The sequence below is a fragment of the Pleurodeles waltl genome, chromosome 10 (genome assembly GCF_031143425.1).
Source record: "Pleurodeles waltl isolate 20211129_DDA chromosome 10, aPleWal1.hap1.20221129, whole genome shotgun sequence".
Lineage (NCBI taxonomy): Eukaryota > Metazoa > Chordata > Amphibia > Caudata > Salamandridae > Pleurodeles > Pleurodeles waltl.
In genome coordinates, this window is record NC_090449.1 from 485,800,401 (window position 1) to 485,824,094 (window position 23,694).

Sequence of the window (23,694 nt, forward strand, 5' to 3'; positions counted from 1 at the left end):
GTGGGCAAGATGTCACAAGTAAGCTTTAAATTGATGTATGATCATCATTGAACCATATCTATTAATGGCCGATGCACTGTTCCATCTGTGTGCTGCATGTACAAGCTCTTTTTTGCACTCTGTGTTTGCTAAAGATCATGGCTGACATAGCGGGCCCAATTTATAGGGGTGTCTTGTGTGAAGGCATTGAATTATTCTGTAAATATTTTCCATTTTATGATTACTTTTAATTCTAATGTATAATAAACTGTGTTTTACATGTGTTTTTAAGAGGTTGTGCCCCAAAATATATGTAATTTGATAATGATGATGACAGCTTTTACTTGGGCGGTCATGTCATCTTAATGCTGATCCGTAGGTTCTGATGAAATATGGTCCTGGTCCATGTATTGCTTTGTGGGTGATAAAAAGCAGCTTGAAGGTGGATCTTCTGGCAACCAGTAACCAATACAGAGCCGTTAAGGCAGGGGAGATGTGGACTTGTGACTTTGTATATAGGTGTAGTCTGGAAGCTGAGTTTTGAATTTGTTGTAGTGTTTTCAGTTGATAGAGGTGATCCATGGTAGACGCCATTCGTGTAATCAAGTTTAGACAGTACAACAGAGATAGTAGCTTGGATCTTTTGTGGATATCCTAGGTAGGAGAAGATGCATCACAGAGTTTTGCCCAGAGGTGGGCCTCCAGCTCACTGCACCATAGAAATCAAGGTAATTCGCATTGACGAGGCCCAGAAAAGGCCAACACTGACCTAGGGTTGCTTATGTTACCATCTGGAGGGTACCTTGTGTGGCACTTCAACTTGCACAGCTACTTTAGGTGAATGACTCAGGGCCTGATTTAGAGATGGGCAGACGGGTTACTCTGTCACAAAGGTGATGGATATCCCAACTGCTGTATTATGGTTTCCATAGGAAATAATGGAATCGTAATACGGCGCATGGAATAACCATCATGCTTGTGATGGAGTAACCTCCTTCACCAAACTCTAAATCAGGCCTTGTGACTGAGTTGCATATGGCTGGTCCATGCTTACAGTGACAAAGTGGGCAAAAAAACAATGGACTGTAATATGGGTCAGAGTAATTATCTGTGGCATAAACTAATTCAAGCATTCTATCCATTACCCTTTGGTTTTCATGTCTCATTGTGAGGCACACTAATTAAAAGTTATTTCAGTTTTTAATGAAAATTTTAGACTGTTGCACCTCTTTTTCTTACTGCATTTGTGTGTGTTAACTTGTTAAACTGACTATCCCACCTCTTTTGCATATCACACATGCAACAGAAAAGTAAGTCAACATAACGCCAATGAACATAATTGAGTGAAGCAACTGGATAATCAGATGCCCAAAGGGAAAGTTCACCTCCCCTTTTCAAGAAGTAAGGCACCTTTGATGATAGAGGGAGTGAATAAAAAAACATAATGGCACGGGTGAATATCAAACTCTTCTCCTCATGCTGCAGGCAGCTGAATGGTATTTTACTATGTTCACTTATGTCTTGCACAACCAGGAAGGTTTTTGGCAGCTAACCTAAAGAACTGCACTGTGTGCCTCGTTAAGGCCCTATTTCCAAACGTGTGTTTGCTCACATAATATTGATCCCTGGATTCTCTGGGTCATTGCCACGCTTGGCTCTTGCTGTCATAAAGTTATAAAGTTAAATTTTCACCAATCGAAACAAGTTTCAAAAAATCCAAATCTGCAGCTATCATTATTGAACCACGAAGAAGATGAAGAAGCTGCTACTAGCCCTGTGGTTAACCACACTAGCCATCACAGCTAAGAGTGACCCGCTGGGGCTCTCCGAGCTTGAGAGGAAAACATTGGACACTGTAGTGGAAGAGTTCAACTGGAAACCTGGACAGAAATATGCCCATAAACCTGTGGCTGTCCAAAGCAGAGAAGAAAAAGTACGTATACATAAAGGGGACGTTGAGGGGTTCATAGGGGAGGAAGGGGTGTATTTGAGGCTCAGTCTTAAGGGGTGGATTTCGTGATGTATTGTTCATTTTATTTTAGAGAAAAGTTGCAAGACGGTTCAGAAATACAAGGAGTAAAAGTCCAGACGTTATTGTATTAAATTGGCCACACGTCCAGAGTCAAACTGGCCTGTATGGCAATCTGACAGGGAGAGCAGGGATGGTCTGAGGGGTCAGAGTCTGGGCCGGTTTCATTGCACTTTGTGGGCCTGCTTTATTGTCTGTAGAGCCAGTTGTGTCTTTTGACTTTCCAGATGTTACCAGAGACATTGCATTTAGCAAGCACACAGGTATCCAGTCTCCCATACCTTGCAAGCACCAAACAGCCTGCCTTTACAAGTTTAAACCTGCCTTGATTTGCAAATGTGGGCCTTCTTTTTAGCCAATTCACTAAAAGGTCCCACTTTTATTTTGATTATTATGCCTACTTTCTGTCTCAGTCCGACCCTTCCCACGTCCAACTTCCACTGACTGAACTTAATTTCTGTAAGGGAAGGAATAGTCTGGAAGGAAATTGTTAGCATTCCAGAGAGACTTAATATATGTATGGCTAGCAAAAGTTGGGATCGAGCTCCTAAATACTTACTAAAATCCTGCAGAACGTTCAACGGCGAAATATTTCCATGTATTCTAATATAGCTGATGATAAGAGGCGGAAAAGGGCATTATTAGAAGAGGCGACCTGGCATGTTGCGAAATCAAGATAACTTTCCCCAGGGCTTTAAGTGGACCAGGTCCTGTCCGTGCTATGCACCAGCAGTTCTAAAAACAGGTGCTGAGATGGGGTGCTATCGGGGTCTTCATTCTTGCCCTCACCCTGGGCAAGAAAAACAAATCTTCACTTTGGGGGGACACTACCAGCCATCACCAGCCTTTGATGTAACTCTGGAGAGATTACTTTGTTATGCATGTTGCCACGTAGGAGCTAATCAGAAGATTCGATTACCTGCTAGTGATCTACCTGCTGGTGATCTGAAAGTGCACGCGTTGGTGATCCGCGGCAGGGGTGAAGGGCAGAGCACAGGCTCAGGCTCTAAATCTAACAAATCTGCAGTGCTACATCTGCTGCATTCGACCAGTTTCTAGATATTTTTCCAAGTCCACAATAAATGAAAGTAAGTATTTTACAGAGATTTATTTACCTTTTCTAATGGAGCGGTATGGTTATTTCACAGTCTCATAACAGAGTTGAAGTACTTTTACTATTATATACCACAAAATCATTGTTGTTGCTCCTTCATCTTCTGCAGCCAAAAACCATTGAAAAAGCCAATAGCCTGAGCTTGTTTTAAGTGCATGTCAGTTGTTCTACTGTATATCTGGATATGCAATAACGAAAAGGGCCAGCAAAATACCAGTCAAGCAGCAGAGATTTTTATCATACATGTTCAAGCCACACCCTTAATCACATAGGTTATTCCCCTTTTAGAGACCATCCAGTTTTTTCAAATCACTTAAAGCCCTGACCTTTCAACCAGATTTTGCCACTCACAAATAGATTTGTGACAAACCTGTGCTAGAATTAGGTTACCATAATACATTCTTCCAGTATCCTTCGTGCCCCAGAAAGGGCGTTCGCCCTGTTACAATCAAAGGCTTTACTGAAACCTACAAAACAAAGAGGGAACTGTGTGGGGAAGGCTATCTTTACTATAAAAACGATGTACATTCTGCACTGTAATGCGATATTGGAGATTATATGAGAAAAGAGCTACGAGCACTGAGAGCAGACAGACATTTAGAAAAACTAAAGTCATAAGCCTTTGCCGCCCTGATATCAAAATGGCCAATTTTAGTTTTCAAGAATTCTACAGGAGGATAAACATGCTACATATTCACCTAGATGACTACAGTGAAAAAACTCGACTTAAATAAACTTTTTGTGCCATTTCTAACACAACGGACCGTTCGACCTCATAGGTCTTTGGTATTCGTTATTCCATACCCCAAAATGCCTGGAGTTGAGATAGCTGTTCCCGCAAGTTTATTTAAATAACACATAACATTGTTTTGTTGATGTAAAATGAAATGATCTTGGTGCTTCCGATGTTGCAAGAGGAGCCGTTGCCATTGCTGAAGTTTTTGGATCCAGGGCTGCATTTGTACCGTTGCTCGCCTCTTGCACTTAGGCCCATATTTAAAGGAAAATGATGGAGCGTGACGCTGCGCCAAAATTGTCAGCGACGCGCTCCGTCATTTTCACAATGCAGGGATGCGCCTTATTTAATTGAATACAGCGCACCCCTGTGTTGTCCTCTGTGCTAGGTCTAAATTGAGCTGCTTTTCAAAACATAGATGAGAGAGAGAATGTGTGTGTTTGTGTCAGTTTGTGCACGCAAAAATTCCAGGTAAAATCTGACAGACACCTCACCATACCTGACTGAAAGCACCTGTAGACAACTGTTCATCAGAAAATATGTATATTAGAGGGGTGTAACACCCCAAACACTCCCCCTGACGCCACGCTCCTGCATGTACCTACCTGTGTGGCAGTCTGAATACTTACCTCTATGAGGAGTCACATTGTCAGCAGCAGGTGAGGTTCTAGGCCTAGAGCCTTGACACAACTGCAACAGTTGGTGAGTCTGGAGTTTCTCAGGGGGACTCAGAAATGCAGAGTCTGTTAAGGTGGAGGCAAAGTAGCTTACTTTTGAGGGGATGAGGCTCTAGCACAAAGAAGGGAAATTGATCACATCACAGTTTCATGTTAAGATGGGTTGCTCTAAAGCAATGCATCTTATGTGGACTCTGAAAGAGAGTGAAGGCTTGTAGCCACTCATGTACTGTTTGGATAAACTTCTTATTGATTTATGTGAAAGACACATGGTTGAGATTGATGTAACCTATACGTTTTCCACTTAATACCCCCAAACAAAAGGATTTGTCGAGAAAAGTAGGACTTTCCAAAGTCTAATGGGAGTTTTAGAGGAGCCCTTGGGGAGGAAGTGAGAATTCCTCCAATAGTGCCTGCTTTCTGCTCAATAGGAAGCATCATACTATGGCGTGGGATTTAATCCATTTGAGCTTTTGTTTGGACAAATTGTCCGCAGCCCACTGCCGCTTGTCAGTGATGATAGAGAAGGAAGTCCCTGGTCTTCCACAGGTGATGATAATGACTATGTTCTAGGCCTCAGATTCAAGATGGTACAGCTGATGCCAAATGCAAAGAGTAATATTAAGGTGAGTCAACAACAACTTCGGAAAAAAGGGAGTGATCCGAATACAATACTCACTGGGTACAGGAAGGTCAGGTAGTCCTCACCATGAAGCCTATTGCCCCTGTGCCTCTTGGGCACAAGCACCCCTGACTATTCCGAAAAAGAACAGTGGAGGCACCAATTTGGTAGACTTAAGTTCTAGCCAAAATCCCATCATATGTATCACATTGTAGGAGGCTGGCCTGGCTTATGGGGGAATAGAGGTGTTTCTAGCAACTTAGGCTGTTAGAGGTAGCTATGGCAAAGCAGCTTAGGCTGAACTAGGAGACATGCAAAGGTCCTACTATACCACTTATATCATTAAGCACAATATCATAAGAAAACACAACACTCAGTTACTAAAAATAAAGGTACTTTATTTTAGTGACAATATGCCAAAAGTATCTCAGAGGATACCCTCACTTAGGAGGTAAGTAATATACACAAATTATATGCACACAAACCCAAAACAGGTAAATAACAGTAAGAAAAGTAGTGCAAACAATGTAGAATCACAATAGGATGCAATAGGTAGACATAGGCCTAGGGGCAACACAAACCATATATTCCAAAAGTGGAATGTGAATCACGAATGGACCCCAGGCCTAAGGGAGGTTGTAGAGGGTCGCTGGGACTGTGAGAAAAAGTAAGGGTGTCCAAAATACCCCACCCCAAGACCTTGAAAAGTAGGAGTAAAGTTACCCTAATACCCCAGAAAGACAGTATAGTCAAGATAGGGGATTCTGCAGAACCACAATGGCTTCCAAAGCACTGAAGACAGATTCCTGGACCTGAGGACCTGTAAAGGAAGGGGACCAAGTCCAACAGTCACGCAAGTGTCCAGGGGGGGCAGGAGCCCACTAAACCCTGGATGAAGGTGCAAAAGGGCTGCCTCTGGGTGGAAGAGGCCAAAGATTCTGCAACAACGGATGGTGCCAGGAACTTCCCCTTTGGTGAGAAGATGTCCCACGGCGTGTTGGAGTTTGTTGAAGTTTTTGCACGCAGAAATACCACAAACAAGCCTTACTAGCTGCAAGAGTCATGGTTGAGGATTTTGGGTGCTGCTGGGGCCCAGGAAGGACCAGGATGTTGCCCCTTGGAGGAGGAGACAGAGGGCGCGCTCAGCAACTGAGAGAGCCCCTGCCGAAGCAGGCAGCACCCACAGAAGTACCAGAACAGGCACTTAGAAGATCTGAGGACAGCGGTCAACTCAGAGTCACAAAGGAGGGTCCCACAACGTCGGAGTCCAACTCTGCTAGTTGGGCAATGCAGGATTGAGTGCTGGGTAACCAAGCTAAGCTGTGCACAAAGGAAGTCCTAGAAAAGTGCACTGAAGCCAGAGCAGCTGCAAATCACACAGGGGACAGGTTTGCTGTCTGACGTGGGAAGGCAAGGACATACCTCCAACAAATTTGGACAGAAGGGCCACTGGACTGTGGGAGACCCTTGGACCCAGTTCCTGTGTTCCAGGGACCAAGCTTGTCAGGATGAGAGGGGACCCAGAGGACCAGTGATGCAGAAGTTTGGTGCCTGCGTTGGCAGGGGGAAGATTCCATCCACCCACGGGAGATTTCTTTTTGGCTTCCAGTGCAGGGTGAAGGCAGACAGCCCTCAGAGCATACACCACCAGGAAACAGTCGAGAAAGCCGGCAGGATGAGGTGCTACAATGTTGCTGGCAGTCATCTTGCTACTTTGTTGCGGTTTTGCAGGCGTCCTGGAGCAGTCAGCGGTCGATCCTTGGCAGAAGTCAAAGAGGGAAGTGCAGAAGAACTCTGGTGAGCTCTTGCATTCGTTTTCTGAGGAATAGCCCAGAGGAGAGACCCTAAATAGCCAAAAATTGAGGTTTGGTTACTAAGAAAGGAGGCTTCGCTACTGAAAGAGGTAAGCACCTATCAGGAAGATGGCAGAGGTCTGGGACACACTGGAGGAGCTCTGGGCACCTCCCCAGGGAGGTGCAGGTCAGGGGAGTGGTTACTCCCCTTTCCTTTGTCCAGTTTCGCGCCAGAGCAGGGCTGGGGGATCCCTGAACTGGTGTAGACTGGCTTATGCAGATATGGGCACCATCTGTGCCCATCAAAGCATTTCCAGAGGATGGTGGAGGCTACTCCTCCCCAGCCCTTCACACCTATTTCCAAAGGGAGAGGGTGTAACACCCTCTCTCAGGGGAAATCCTTTGTTCTGCCTTCCTGGGTATGGGCTGCCCAGGCCCCAGGGGGCAGAAACAGGTCTGAGTGGTTGGCAGCAGCAGTTTGGCAGTACCTGGGTTCTGTGCTAGAGACCCGGGGATGAATGGAATTGTCCCCCCAATACCAGAATGGTATTGGGGTGACAAGTCCATGATCCTAGACATGTTACATGCCCATGTTTGGAGTTACTATTGTGACTCTACATAAAGGTAGTGACCTATATGTAGTGCACACGTGTAATGGTGTCCCCGCACTCACAAATCCGGGGAATTTGCCCTGAACAATGTGTGGGCACCTTGGCCAGTGCCAGGGTGCCCACACACTATGTAACTTGGCACCTAACCTTCACCAAGTGAGGGTTAGACATATAGGTAACTTATAAGTTGCTTATGTGCAGTGAAAAACGGTTGGGAAATAACGTGGACGTTATTTCACTCAGGCTGCAATGGCATTCCTGTATAAGAATTGTCTAAGCTCCCTATGGGTGGCAAAAGAAATGCTGCAGCCCATAGGGATCTCCTGGAACCCCAATACCCTGGGTACCTACGTACCTTATACAAGGGAATTATAAGGGTGTTCCAGCGTGCCAATGAGAATTGGTAAAATTAGTCACTAGCCTGCAGTGACAATTTTAAAGCAAAGAGAGAGCATAAACACTGATGTTCTGGTTAGTAGAGCCTCAGTGTTACAGTTAGGCACCACACAGGGAACACATACAGGGCATACATTATGAGCACTGGGGTCCTGCCTGGCAGGATCCCAGTGACAGATAGGCAAAAACAAACATACATACAGCGAAAATGGGGGTAACATGCCCGGCAAGATGGTACTTTCCTACACTCATCAATATGCTTAAGCCATACCACAGTTGTGAGGAGATGGAGATTATTTTTGTAGCTAGAGAGAATGAGGGTAATGATGCAGCTCTCACACACTTACTACACAGAGATCCTAAGGATGCCTAAAAGAAGAGAACTGGTCTTTCTCACGTTTTTACACCTTGTCAAATGCAGTGAGGGTTCTATATCCTTCTTGTTTGCCAGGGGTATATACATCTACTCCCAGTAGCCATAGTGCCACCCTGCACTAAATATACTTGCAAAAGGTGTGAAGTGTCTTCTTAAGAAGGATGAAAAAGCCACAAAGCGCAGACACTTCCCCTTGGCAATATTGAGAACCATTGACTGTAGTTAAAAGAGCAGAATTTGAAATGCAAAATATCAAAACAACTCTGAATACAAAAAGCCCAGCCAAATACTCCCTGAAAAAATAATATAAAAGGAATCCTGCTGAAAAAAGAGTGGACAATTTTATGGACAAAAAGATATCAGAATGAGTGAGGAATGTGGTTATAAATAGGGGAACAAATGCATTACCACATATCTTTGTCTGGCAGAAGCCTCCTTATAGTGGCTCTGAGTAGGAGATGATATCACAGGAAAAAGCTTAACATATTCCTGGATTAGGAACTTCAGGGTGTAAACAGAGACGACCATCTTGGATAGGCATACATATAAGGCTATTCACATCTCCTTTACAAGAGGAATAACTCCTATAAGAAAATGGTGGTGAAGAAAGAATAATCCCATGTTTGACATCCCCTGTGTTTCAGTATCTTGCCAGGTGGCCCCTTCACATAGCACTTCATATTACAAACACAGAGGGGCATATTTATACTCCGTTTGCGCCGAATTTGCGTCGTTTTTTTCGCCGCAAATTCGATGCAAAACTAACTCCATATTTATACTTTGGCGTTAGACGCATCTAGCGCCAAAATCATGGAGTTAGCGTCATTATTTTGCGTGAACACCTTCCTTGCGTTAATGAGATGCAAGGTAGGCGTTCCCGTCTTAAAAAATGACTGTGATGCATATGCGTCGTATTTATACTCCCGGGCAAAAATGACGCCCGGTAGTGGGCGGGACTAAAAAACCTGCATTTGCGCCGGATTTTAGGGCCTGGGTCAGGGCAGGCGTTAAGGGACCTGTGGGCTCAGAATGAGCCCAGAGGTGCCCTCCCAAGCCCCCAGGGACACCCCCTGCCACCCTTGCCCACCCCAGGAGGACACCCAAGGATGGAGGGACCCATCCCAGGGAAGAAAAGGTAAGTTGTGGTAAGTATTTTTTTTATTTTTTTTTTGTGGCATAGGGGGGCCTGATTTGTGCCCCCCTACATGCCACTATGCCCAATGACCATGCCCAGGGGACAGAAGTCACCTGGGCATGGCCATTGGGCAGGGGGGCATGACTCCTGTCTTTGCTAAGACAGGAGTCATGTTAATGGCGTCTGGGCGCCCCAAAAAAATGGCGCAAATCGGGTTAAGACAATTTTTTTGCCTCAGCCTGACTTGCCCCATTTTGGGACGCCCAAACGCCATTTTTCCCTACGCCGGCGCTGCCTGGTGTACGTCGTTTTTTTTCACGCACACCTGGCAGCGCCCGTTGGCTAACGCCGGCTAACGCCATTCAATAAATACGGCGCCCGCATGGTGCTTCAGAATGGCGTTAGCCGGCACTATTTTTTTGGGCGCAAAACTGCGTTAGCGCAGTTTTGCGTCAAAAAGTATAAATATGGGCCAGAACTTCTTCCTGAATAGTTGTGACTGTGGAGACATCGTGGGGTGGTGTGCAGAAAACTCCTCCCCATGCGCAGAGTGCACGAATAAAAAGTGCATTGTCTTCTGTAGGAGGCTGGCCTGGTTTGCAGTGGGTACCTAAGCTACTTACACATTATACCAGGTCCAGTTATCCCTTATTAGTGAAATGTAGCCAGTGTCTAGAAGCCAGGCTCTCTATGGGTAGTGTGGATGAGCAGCCAAGGCCTAACTAGGAGACATGCAAAGCTCATGCAATACCACTGTAGTCACACAGTACTCACACACATGAAAAAAAATACTCAGTGTTACAAAAATAAAGGTACTTTATTTTGTTTGAGACTATACTCCTTTAGGAGGTAAGTAATATACACAATATATACACTAGAACGCAGAACTAGCTGTAAAAACAGTTCGAAAACAGTGCAAATAGTGAAAATCACAATAGTTAGAAATGGGTCTGGGGGGACACAAACCATATACTAAAATAGTGGAATGCGAAAGCTGGTTTCCCACCTAGGCAAGTGTAGTGTGTAGAGGGACCCTGGGAGTATTAGAAAACACCAATGGTAAGTAATAGAACCCACCCCAGAGACAAGGGAAGCAGGAGTAAATCACAGTAACTTTCCTGGAACACACAAGAACATGTGACAGAAGATTTTGCAAGAACCAGAAGAGACTGCAAGACACCAAAGATGGATTCTTAAACCTGAAGACCTGTGGAAGAAGGGGACCAAGTCCAAGAAGCACTGAAGAGTCCAGGATGAATAGAAGCCCCTGCTAACCTGGAGGAAGGTGCAAAAGAAGAACCACAGGTGAAGAAGAACAGTCAGTACTGCACCCAAGAAGATAGATATGGGTTCCTGGTTGGTGCAGATGATGTCCCACGCCGAATGGATGATTGCAGTCTGGTTTGCTTCGCTGGATTCCGCCAATAAGCCTTGGCACACGCAAAGCTCACGGTTAGCGGAAAATGACGCTTCCCGGGACCAGGAGGGACCTGGTGGCCTCTACCCAGGAGGGGGAAACAGAGGGGGCTCTCAGCAACTCAGAGAGCTGTCAGAAGACCAGGCAGCATGCACAGGAGTCCAACAGCACAGGGACAAAGAAGGTGCAAAAGGAGGCCCATGCAGCACTATACAAAGGGATCCCACGCCGCCGGAGAACCATGCAGGAGGCTGTGCGTTGCAGGAAGGAGTGCTGGGGGCCAGAGCTGCATGGTGCCTGAAGAACTTTGTGGAAGGATGCCAACAAGCCTTGGCAACTGCAAAACATGTGGTGCACAGGATTACTGTCTTGCATGAGGACAGCTGGACTTTCAGGATCGTCAGGACCACTTAAATCCACCACCCATGTTGCTGAATCCATGCACTTCTTCAGGAGAGGTGACCCAAGCCACCAGTCGTTGCTGCAGAGTGGTGCCTGCTGAAGCAGGGAAGTGACTCCTTCACCTCAAGGGAGAGCCCTTCGTTCTTCTGGTGCAGGCTGAAGACAGGCAGTCTCGCAGGATGCACAACCTGTAAACAGTTGCAGTTGCTGGCAGGAGCTGAAGATACAATGTTGGAGAAGTCGTCTATGCTTCTTTGTTGCAGTATGTAGAGTTCCTGGAGGGTCCAGGTGCAGTTTCGTCAGTAGAAGGTGAAGTAAAAGATGCAGAGGATTCCTGCTGGAGTCTTGCAATCAGAACCTGAAGAACCACCCAATAGAGAGACCCGAAATAGCCATGAAAGGGGGATTGGTCAGCTACACAGGTAAGCACCTATCAGGGGAGGGCTCTGAGGTCACCTGCTGGCACTGGCCACTCAGATGCTCCCAGAGTGCCCTGTCAACTTAGAATCCAAGATGGCAAAACCCAGGGACACTCTGGAAGAGCTCTGAGCACCACCCTGGGGTAGTGATGAACAGGGGAGTGGTCACTCCCCATTCCTTTGTCCAGTTTCGCACCAGAGCACGGACTGGGGGTCCCTGAACCGGTGTAGACTGGATTATGCAGGGAGGGCACCATCCGTGCCCTTCAAAGCATTTCCAGAGGCTCTGGGAGGCTACCCCTCCCATGCCTGTAAAACCTATTTCTAAGGGGAGAGGGTGTAACATCCCTGCCCTAAAGGAACTCGTTTGTTCTGCCTTCCTGGGCTTGAGCTGCTCAAGCAACAGGAGGGTAGAAACCTGTCTGTTAGGTGGCAGCAGAAAACCTCAGAAGGCTGTAATGGCAGTACTGGGGGTCCTCTAGGAGCACACAGAGTGCATGGTATCATACAACCAATGCTTGGAAAAGCCTTTGGGTATGATTCTAACATGTTTGATACCAAACATGGCCTTATTCAGAGTTACCATTGTGAAGCTGTACATAGGTAGTGACCTTTGTCCAATGCCTGTGTAAAATGGCGTTCCCGCACTCACGCAGTCTGGGAAAATGGTCCTGGAGGTCGTGGGGATACCTCTGCTAGTGCAGGGGTGCCCTCACACACAGGTACTCTGCACATAGCCTTCAGGGATGGAAGGCCTGACATATAGGTGTCTCATAAGTGACCTGGTGCAGTGTAAATGGCAGTGAAAGGGTGCATGCACCATTTCACACAGGCTGCAATGGCAGTCCTGTAGAAGCCTTTGCATAGGCTCCCTATGGGTGGCAAAAGAAATGCTGCAGTCCATAGGATCCCCTAGAACCCCAGCGCCCTAGTTACCTAGTTACCATTTACTAGGGACTTATACGGGGGCACCAATATGCCAATTATGAGTGGAATACTGTGTTAACAGTATCCAACAACCAATTTTTTTTTTTTTTATAAACACCTTTTTATTGTTTTCCAAAATATATATTTTCAAACATTTAGTACAGACAGAACAAGGCAATTCACTTTTATGCTTTAGTGTCATGCATATGTATAGCTTCTCGGGGAGTGTATACGTTTCTTGAACCCAGAAAAGTGGAGAAGAGATTGTCTCCGTCCGGTCTATGACAACGTCCCCAGCCATGGGCCTCTAATCTTTTCATATTTCCGGGGGCATCCTCTCGATTCATATACTTGTCTCTCTTGATTTGCACACCAATCCATTCCTGTTCTCCATTTTCATAGGGGTGGACCAGAGGAAGAGGTCCACGCCACAGCAACATCTTGTTTTGTCACTAGCAGGGCCGTTACACTGAAAGCGCAGTTGGTCCGCGATCTCACTACCCCTTCCATGACCCCCAAGAGCACCATACTGGCAGAGAGCTGCAGCCCTGTCCCCAATGTCTTGTTTAAGTCATTTAGTACCCTTCCCCAGTAGATCTGCAAGGTCGGACATGACCAGACCATATGGAAGAAATCTGCGTGGTCCCTGCTGCAACGAGGGCAGTGGCTATTTAGCCGCAGTCCAGCTCGGTGGAGTCTGGCAGTTGTTAGGTATGCTTTGTGTAGGTAGTAAAACTGTACAGTGCGTAGTTTCGCCGATATGGCTAGGGTTCTGGGGGCCTCTAATGCTTCTGACCATTCCGTGTCGTCTAGGGCGCCTACCCATGTCTCCCACCCTATCCTTGTCAGATCCGTGCCCTCTGGTGTGTTGTTAACTAGCATTTTGTAAATCTGTGAAACCCCCTTTTGCTCCCAGGTTCCCCATTAGTAGTTTAGCTTCGAGGGGGCTGGATTCAGGCACTAGATTCTTCGAAAGTTGTGTTCCTATGGCATGCCTAAGTTGGAGATATCTGAAGAACTGTGTTCGGGATAATTGGAACTCTGTCTGCAGTTCCTGGAAGGACTTTAGTGCTTATCCTTTCCACACATCACCTACCAATGAGATCCCCAATAAGTCCCATTCTACAAATCCCTCCAGTGCAGAGGTATCCCTCATCCATCTCCCCCTCCACAGCGGAGTCTGCAGAGTTATTATAGCGTTCCAGTGGGTGTATCCTAGCACCGCCTACCATGCCAGGAGAACTGCCCTAGTGATCTCGCCCATGCAATGGGGGAGAGGCGTGCCATACAGCGTGTCCAGGATATGTGGGAAACCCAGATTACCCAATTCCACCTGATATGCCGGATCTGACCACCCTCCATTAAACCAATCATGAATTACCAGTAACTGTGTCGCCAGATAGTATAGGTATGGATCGGACGCCCCAGGCCTCCCTCATATATTCCTCTCCTACAGTACTTTGCCACCACTCAATGTCTGGCTCCCCCAAAGGAATTGTGTTGTGGCTGCTACTAAGGTCCGAAACCACGAATGGGGGATTGGAAAGGGGAAGTTCTGGAAGGCGTACAATAATTTGGGTAGAATCATCATCTTATACAGGGCAACGCAACCCATTATATTCAACAGCAGTTTCTGCCATCTTTGCAGGTCTGCCTTAATCCGTGTCAGTAACGAGTCCACGTTCTTCGCCCAGGTCAGCTCCGGTAGTGAGGTACTGGGTTTTTCAGAACCGGTACTGATCCGGTAACCCAGCGGTGCCAGGGTACACCCAAAGACCTTGGGTACTTTCCTGATTCAGACCACAGAAACTCAGAGTCTTCTAGGTGAAGTCAAAGATCGAATTTATTGGCTGCAGCCAAGTAACAAGCGTCCTAGAAGTACAACAGCATGGTTTGTATGTTCTCAGGAGACTGTGTTTCAATGCAAAGTCAGGTTTCCTTATATACAGTTTTTTAAGCTTCAGGCAAACATTCTTGACATTTTGGTTGGTCATTCACATGTTTTCACTACAAAGGAAAAAACTGTGTCATGATGAAACCTCATATTTCATGTCATCCAACCCATAATAAATTACCCGGCAAGGCCTAGTATTTTACATCAGATAAGTGTGGACCCCCAATAAAAACGGGCACCTCCCCCTCGTAAAGTAAGAAGAAGAAAAGAGCAGGTGCAGGTGTGAGCAAGATTAGGCAGGGTGTGTGAGCGATAATAAGGGTTTTATGGCATGGTGTGCCTTGATGCTATCTGATTCGGCCACTGGGAGAGGGACTGACCAAACAGGTTTGGCCTGAGGCAATGGTTCCAGCTTGCCCAGGTCAGAGAAAAGTCAATCAAGGTGTACGTGTCCTTGGAATCAAATCTGACTGTATTATAAGCCTATGTGAGCGCAACTATGAAAAATGGCTGCCGTGTATAAAATGGGAGCCACGAGTGCAGGACGAAAATGGCGATTTCGAGGTGAAAACGCTGCTGGAATTGAGCGAAAATGCTCATGCTTAGTGTACTAGTCATTATCGGTCTTTTGATACTAAAATCGTACTGCTGTGGCAAAGTAAATTACATGGGTCCAGAATTTTTAGAACCACAAACCCTCCTTTTGCCCTTACATAGGCAATAAACCTATTCTCATGCTAATCTGAGTCCAGGTCCATGTTTCTAAAGTCGTTGAGATGTTGCTGTAACATCATCCTAGTATTTAGCTCGTCTCTTGGTGCAGGTTTCCTTGTGCATGATGTAACACAGAGGCCACATATGGCAGGACAAAGTAAGGAATACCTCTATCTGCAGTAGGTGGCATAAGATCACACACCCAACAATTAGTGATGTTCATTACTAACTAGTGTTGATGCAGAAGCTGTACAAAAGAATTGCTTATGAATTCTGATCTTCTAACCTGCTCATGTTCAGGAAAAGGGTGAAAAGAGTTCAAAGAAACAATAGTAGGAAAAGACATAGGTTGGGAAGTGGGTGCAGAAGTCAATTGAGTAGAGAAAAACAATCCCACCCATAAATGACAACGTCATGTTTAAAAGACACTAGAAAACACGTTATTAAGAACATATAGACAACGGGAGAAAGTAGTGACCACTATTACAAATGAAATAATAATTTTTCACAACCCTAACCAAAAAGCAAATCCTAAAATTATCTAGTAACATTTTAGGGCTCCTCTGCATTTCAGTAATTTTGGTATGTTCAGGTGGAACAGTGGTGACTCTCATCAATGCTCTAAGGTGAAAAGGGGGTACTCTTTCCACAGAAAATGGACTTTATTCTGCTTTTACTAAACAGAATAGTACTTTAAAACAATGCCAGCAAAACAATCAGTCTCCTAACACCTAGTCTATACAATCACACGGAAACCTCTTGTGAAACCAACTATGCCCAGAGTCCGTTCAAAAAGCCTCTCTGGCAGGCTTCTATTGTCCATCAAATTTTCTTTTGTTGTTTTCTTTCGCATGGGCCTCTCAATTCAGGCCTCTTCGTGAGAAAAGTACTGCTTAGTTGGAGTGCCCACCTGGCAAACACCCACAGCTCACTCGAAAGTCTCAATGTCTTAAAGCAATGCACCAGTGTCTCTCCTCTGTGGCAGACACTACAAACAATGTGCTCTTCATTGATCAAGGGCACAAATCATCTTGTGCAGACCCAAGCACCATTAATTGGGAAATAGCTCAAGCTCAGCAGCACTTTCAGACTCCAACACTCATTATTTAGTGTCAGAGGACGCTCAAGCTGCTCTTTCATGGGCACCACAATATAGTGCCTTTTTCCAAACTTGAAATCTCCGGTGCACTGCCCTTCTTCCGTTGGAGCAAAGAAAAGGGGGTGTGTGGCCAAAACTCAGGCCAAGGGGCTCAAGGGATTGCACACTGTCAGAGGTTACCAGCACATGACAGGTAGAGAAATGAAACCTCAAAACAGCTCTGCCATCAACAACAGGAATCCTTCTCTTTAGCTCCTTTACACTGAAACTTTGGCTCTGCGATGTCCAACGCCGTCTGATGGAGCAAGTACGATACCATGCGCTGGCGATCGCTGTCCAGCTTAACTACTTTCTGGGTGCTGAGACTGTAGGGCCAAGACGTCCGTCTTTCATCTGTAGCTGTCACTGATGGGAATTAGGCTTAAATCAATGTCCTGCAGGTTATTATGACTTGATACCCGCAGAATCTAGTGACGTAGGAAATGTGCCACAGTTGTTAGTTTCCTTCAATTTAGTAAAAAAAACAGTTCATGGTTTTTAACAAGGGGACTGCAAGCAGGTGGTCTGCAATCTTCAAAGGAGTAGCCATACACCATGGGCATAAAATACAAAGACAAAGGCAGAAGGGCAAAACAGGGTCTCTAGCATCTTTAATTGGGTTCTCTCCATTATTCTCTGCCATCTATAGCTACATGAGAATTCTATCTGAATGGGTTTCCTCACACAGTGGCATTGTCTAATGGGGTAAACACATATTTTCCTCAATGATTAAGTCTAGGTGTTCCTCCTTACCTTAGAACATCTCAATAGAGAAATCACATGATACCGATTATCAGGGACATGTAGAAACCTTCCTTTAAAAACTGTGCATCAGGTGCACTATGCAATACACAGGCTAATAGTCAAATGTGCAAACAAAAAGACAAGAACTAGAGGGCCCTGATATTTGCATGATTAGGACACATCTGATCCCACCAAAAATTAAAGTAGCAGGAACAGAAGGGAACCGAAAACCAAATTAAAATAGACATTGAAAATTTGTCATGTTCAAAAAGGTGAACATAAGATATCTCCTATTGAGATGGAAAACTTGTCTTACTATAATATTGAGTCAGTTAACCAGTCTATCGCTACCCTGACAGTCAGGCTGGAAAACATTGAAGCAGGCCTTAGGCAAATTCTTGAAAACCAGTCTGGTCATACCAAAGGGAATTATACATAACATGGGGGTCCCTGGTACATCACTGCAGTCTGGAAATGTGAACCTGAACAATACATCAATAATAATAAAAGGTCTGACTGGTGAAAGGAATTTGAAAAAGAGAAATGGGACTAGGACATAGCTAAAATCTCAATAACTAAGCATGATGCGACATTGGTCAGGGGAAGTAACAAAAGAAAAAAATCTATAGGAAGAACAAAAAAATTATTTGGGTGATAGTCAGGCATGTGACACAACACCGAGAGTACGGGTGATACACAAAGGCCAAAGTTACACAAATTTTAACTCTACCGTTGGCGACTACACCATATACGGTACTCCTAGCTAATGTTTCAGTTCCTTCTTCAGGAAAAAAGGAAAACCTGGTTTTCTTTTAAGGAACGAAAGCCATATGCTACTTAAGAAACAGAACATCATTAACTAATGTAATATAGAAATTAGGCCACCTTGAGTCACAGATCTATAATTTCATCCTTAGGTCCAATCAAGGCTACATAAATGTAGGGCTGCCTGTTCCTTTAAGGGAAGGGGCAGTAACGTGACTAACTGCAGGTGACACACTTTGATCCTGTATATCTCTTTTTATTTTCCTTCAATACCATTATAGCCAAATAGACATGCACTGGTGAAGTGTTGTCTCTTATGTTCACAGCATGAAATATCATTATCTGTGGAATTTAGTAACCAGAACAAGTTCAACCAACTGTTGCGTAGCGATGGGCATCGTCATGACCATCCCCTCACAACACAGGGGAGCTTGTAATAGTATCAAAAGCAGCAACAATCATGCAAAAAACAAATACAAAATAATAAAAACGCACAAAACATCAAGCCATCAGATATACTTGCTGTGTATCAAGCACAAAAAGCATAGACAAAACAATAGCATGTGTGAATAAGCGGTGACACACAACACCATGTCATGTACTTTATGCACTGTAAACCTGCAGCCCAAAACCCAATATTTGGGCCTGTTTAATTTGTCAGGTTTAAAATCCTTACCCTCCTTTTGACAGTAGATCACCAGGCAATGGAAATCTGCTCTCAAATATAACTTTACTGTTTCTCTTCTAACATACAGGACCAGCAAGAACAATTCATGATAGGACCAAATACACGAAAATAAATTTCCATTACTTAACGGTTACCCTCTTGTCAGTTACTTCGCAACATCAAGCCACCTTAGTTTTACCTTTCTAAAAGTAAAAATTGTTACACTGACACTCCATATTAATTTGGCACCTACAATTTCCACTGTGAAAAATAAGTCTTAATTGGCAAATCGTTCTCATTAAGGCATGTAGCCTTCAAAATTTTAGAAAAGGGCTGCATCTTATTTTCTGTCTAAGACTTAATGCAACACTTCGTTTTCTGTCAAATAAAAGCAACTAGCAGGCATCATTTTATTTTTTTAGAGCGGAGACACAAATGTATCAGTTCTGCAGAGCATTTAACATGATGTTGGGACTTTCGAAGAAACCCCTTTTTTTTATATTTTCCCTTTGGAATTAAGTTCTTTAATTGTATTGATGTTCTTCTGGAGAAACCAGAAATCCCACTTTTAGAGGCCTGTAGGGTCATTCTGCATTTCACAGAGACAAGGCCCTAATTTAAAAGGTCACAAGTGTCAACATGACAGCCTCCTCCATTGTTTATGGGAAAACTAAAGATAGCATCTCAGCAGCGTGACTTGAGCTAGACTCTGTAGCTCTCCTAGCTTCTGCCACTCTGAATCTGTCAAAGACAGTAGGCCTTCCTGTTTTCCTTCTAACCTGCAATAATTCACTCTATTTAAAAAAAAAAAATTTTTTCCTTTTTAGGCGCTAAAAAAAATGATCTCTATTTCCAGATTATTAAACTACATTTACTGTGAATAATTCACAAACCTTAATAACACACATACCAGTTGTTAGAATAAATGCTTGTTGCAATCCCATGCAATGGTACATATTTCATCAACCTCGAATGAATCAACGTCTCAGTAGGCCCAGCTGAAGTTAGAACCTTCAACCTTGATATTAAAACAAGCCTTTGTACTGGCACATTGACTCATTGAATCATAAGAAGGCACAACCTGCAAATATATATCAAACCTAAATGTATGCATTTACTGAAGCCTGAGACACTTTAAAAAGTACTCTGAATGAAAGAAAATGCAGTTTAAACAGTGCTTTTGCCCAAAATCGACTTTGATATTTTAGGCATTAAAAAATCAATATCCTACAATTTTCTTGCATAATATGCATTACCAGAATGTCTATTACACAATCCATGAGTCAGCCATTGAAAATATTAACTTATACTTTATAGAAATGAGCTTGTTTGCTCCTGCGCCAAGGGAAAATTGCACATACAAATGTCATTTTAGCGGTGCAACATAACTTAAATTAAATTTTAATGTTAGGAGGTCATAGTATAGGTATTAAGCTTTATAAATATTAAAAAACGATTTTGAAAGGCACTTATTTTTTAAATAATTTTTCCATAATTAATAATTTTCTTTAAAAAAAAAAATAAGAACCCAATTATTCTTTTTTTTGTGATAATTCCACATATAAAAGCAAGCTGCATCCCTTGCCTATTATTTGGGATACATTAACTCACAAGCCTAAGCGCATAAGCCTAACTTGAAATGCGTCACATTTTTGCGCCACTTTCATTTAAAAGGAAGGTTATGCAAAATTCCACCCATGTTTAACTGGGAAAGTGCTGGCTGAATTGAACATTCCTATCAAATATACTGCAGCTGAAAAGTTTGCCTGTGAACATCTAATACAATGCATCTAAGAAAAATGCTGTAAATTTACTTTTATTTTTTGCAAAAATAGATAATTTCGTTTTTTTTTTGGGGCCCTATTTATATCTATTGAATGTGTTTTCTAATTTATTAAGCATTTAACGGCAGTTTTGTATATGTGCACAATTGCTCATTCTATAAATTAAAGAGCAACATATAGCTATGTTAGCACATCACATGGTTCATTTCTGGATTTTTTTAAAGTTTCTACTTAATATTAATTAACCAACATTTTACTTAACAAACTGCAAACATCAAGAAGACCCACAAACACACATTGAGCTCATTTCAGATATAAACAGAAAACACTCAGTACACACAATACAGCGCGCTTTAGCCATTTTTCATAAATAGCGCCGTCGCAATTTACTTACAGAACCGTTTGCAGATCCTAGTTGTAAGTCATATTCACAAGAAAAAAAGAAAACTTTTCTCAATAGTGTTCCAAAAAACTGCAAAAACAGCCTCACAGACATTTATTTCCAAGAATAGCGGACCCATACTTTATTAAACGTGATGGGGCCCACTCCGTGCTTCACATATAGTTCATAGGTTGGAGTTCCAATCGGAGGAACCGGACATGAGTCCTCCAACCGGGAGTCCCTTTTACAACCAAGACAAAACAAATTTCCAAGTCTGCTAAGACCAGGCATCTTCGCTCACTAGTCTAGCTTCAAACTTCAAAGGATTATCGTTTACGATAGTCTCGTGAATACACGAGTCCTTCGGCTTTGGTACTTGCAAGTTCCAAATCAAAGTGATCCCGAAGGGATACCAAACCAAATGTCCAACTAAGGACCAAACCAAGTGTCCAACTAAGGACTGGGAGACGCTCCACTTATACTTAACTGAAAATATCGATGACGTCACCAGAAGACTCGTCTTATCGTTTCGCTCTACCAAACATCAAGGGTCCAAATCAGGGCGATAGCCAGGGCAGCAGTCCTTCGTAGCCGTCGGGAAGCGGGGAACCTCGCAGCAAAGACTTTCGGACCACGTCGACATGCAGGGGTCGATGAAGTGGCGGCCTTCCTCCAGAATTTTCACACAAAGCTCCCCACGGACCTCAGGCTTGGACCGGTACCGCTGGTATCGCCCCACGTTGGGTGCCAACTGAGGTACTGGGTTTTTCAGATCCGGTACTGATCCGGTAACCCAGCGGTGCCAGGGTACACCCAAAGACCTCGGGTACTTTCCTGATTCAGACCACAGACACTCAGAGTCTTCTAGGTGAATTCAAAGATCAAATTTATTGGCTGCAGCCAAGTAACAAGCGTCCTAGAAGTACAACAGCACGGTTTGTATGTTCTCAGGAGACTGTGTTTCAATGCAAAGTCAGGTTTCCTTATATACAGTTTTTTAAGCTTCAGGCAAACATTCTTGACATTTTGGTTGGTCATTCACATGTTTTCACTACAAAGGAAAAAACAGTGTCATGATGAAACCTCATATTTCATGTCATCCAACCCATAATAAATTACCCGGCAAGGCCTAGTATTTTACATCAGATAAGTGTGGACCCCCAATAAAAACGGGCACCTCCCCCTCGTAAAGTAAGAAGAAGAAAAGAGCAGGAGCAGGTGTGAGCAAGATTAGGCAGGGTGTGTGAGCGATAATAAGGGTTTTATGGCATGGTGTGCCTTGATGCTATCTGATTCGGCCACTGGGAGAGGGACTGACCAAACAGGTTTGGCCTGAGGCAATGGTTCCAGCTTGCCCAGGTCAGAGAAAAGTCAATCAAGGTGTACGTGTCCTTGGAATCAAATCTGACTGTATTATAAGCCTATGTGAGGGCAACTATGAAAAATGGCTGCCGTGTATAAAATGGGAGCCACGAGTGCAGGACTAAAATGGCGATTTCGAGGTGAAAACGCTGCTGGAATTGAGCGAAAATGCTCATGCTTAGTGTACTAGTCATTATCGGTCTTTTGATACTAAAATCGTACTGCTGTGGCAAAGTAAATTACATGGGTCCAGAATTTTTAGAACCACAGTAGGAGGGTCACCCAGACGCCTAGATATTTAAAACTCAGTCTGCGGAGGGGTATCGTGTCCTGCCAGTCGAAACAGTCACAGGTATTTGTCAAGGGAACCAGCACTGACTTGGTGGGGTTCATTTTCAGGCCTGATGCCTTTGTGTAACTTCTAAGGATTTCGAGGCTACTTGGGCCCAATATGCTTGGTGTGCCCATGTAGAGTAGCACGTCATCCGCGTATAGGGCGACTCTATCTTCTTTGGCGTGCCTCCATTTCCAGCCACAGTACTCCGGATCTGTCTGGAACATCTGGCCCAGGGACTCTATAACTAGAGCGAAAAGGAGGGGGGATAGTGGACAACCCTGTCTCGTTCCCCTTCTGACTTCAAAAAGTGATGACATGGTCCTGTTGACCTGCACCCGGGCCGAGGGATCTGCATACAGCGCTCAGACCAGGTGGCAGAACGTCGGTCCGAAGCCCGCCCCTCGGAGCACCAAGAAGAGGAAGTTCCAGTCCACCAAGTCAAAGGCCATCTCGAAGTCAATAAAGAGCAGTGCCAAATCCCGGGGCAGCCTATGTCTCTCATCAAGAGCCACGTGAAGGCGACAGATGCAATGACGGGTGCTTTGGGTTGTCATGAATCCGCATTGGTCTGAATGGATCAGTTACGGTAAGACTCTTTTAAGGCGCGTTGCAAGAATGTTGGCAAGGATTTTGACCTCACAGTTGATCAGCGAGATCGGCCTATAGTCCGCACAGTGCAGTGATGGGAGTTGGGATTTAGGGATCATCACTATAGTGGCTTCATCTAGTCCTTTCGGAAAACACTCTCATTGTTCCACTTCTACCAGTTCTTTCCTATATTTCTTGTAGTATTCTGATGGGAAACCATCGGGCCCAGGGTCTTCCCAGCTCTCAGCCCCGTGATAGCTCCATTTATCTCTTCCTCACTCAGAGGTTTGTCCAGGATCTGTACCTCTGAAGGGGGCAGCCGGGGCAGGGAAATGCCTTCTAATAGCCTACGAGCATGGACCGGATCCACTGACTCCTAGGCCCTATATAACGCTTTGTAGTAGCAGGCAAAGGCCTCTGCTATGCCTTGGTGTCTCTCAACCTTACCATGGTCTCCATCCCAAATTTCGGAAATAATGCCTGAAGTTCTGTGGTGGGAAACCAGCCAGTGGAGTAATTTCCCTGTTTTGTCCCCCACCCATATATTCTCGCTGTACTCGCTCGCCAGAGGGCTTTTGCTGCTTCTAGGGATAGGTCTCTGGTTTCCTCACGTATTAGGGATAACTGTTGTGCCGTTTTCTCACTGTGTTCTTTCTCCTGTACATGCTTGAGCTCTGCCGCCTGTT

At 44.5% G+C, this 23,694-nt stretch overlaps 1 protein-coding gene across 2 annotated transcripts in view; it reads left to right on the plus strand.

Annotated features, from left to right (window-relative positions):
• The first annotated feature begins 1,730 nt into the window (after positions 1 to 1,730).
• Positions 1,731 to 23,694, plus strand: part of LOC138260781 (retinoic acid receptor responder protein 2-like) — a 334,350-nt gene continuing 312,386 nt past the window's right edge. For both annotated transcript variants that reach the window (XM_069209235.1, XM_069209237.1), the window contains exon 1: positions 1,731 to 1,912. In XM_069209235.1, coding sequence (XP_069065336.1) covers positions 1,733 to 1,912 — 180 coding nt within the window. In that variant the 5' untranslated portion in view covers positions 1,731 to 1,732. The remainder of the gene's footprint in view (positions 1,913 to 23,694) is intronic.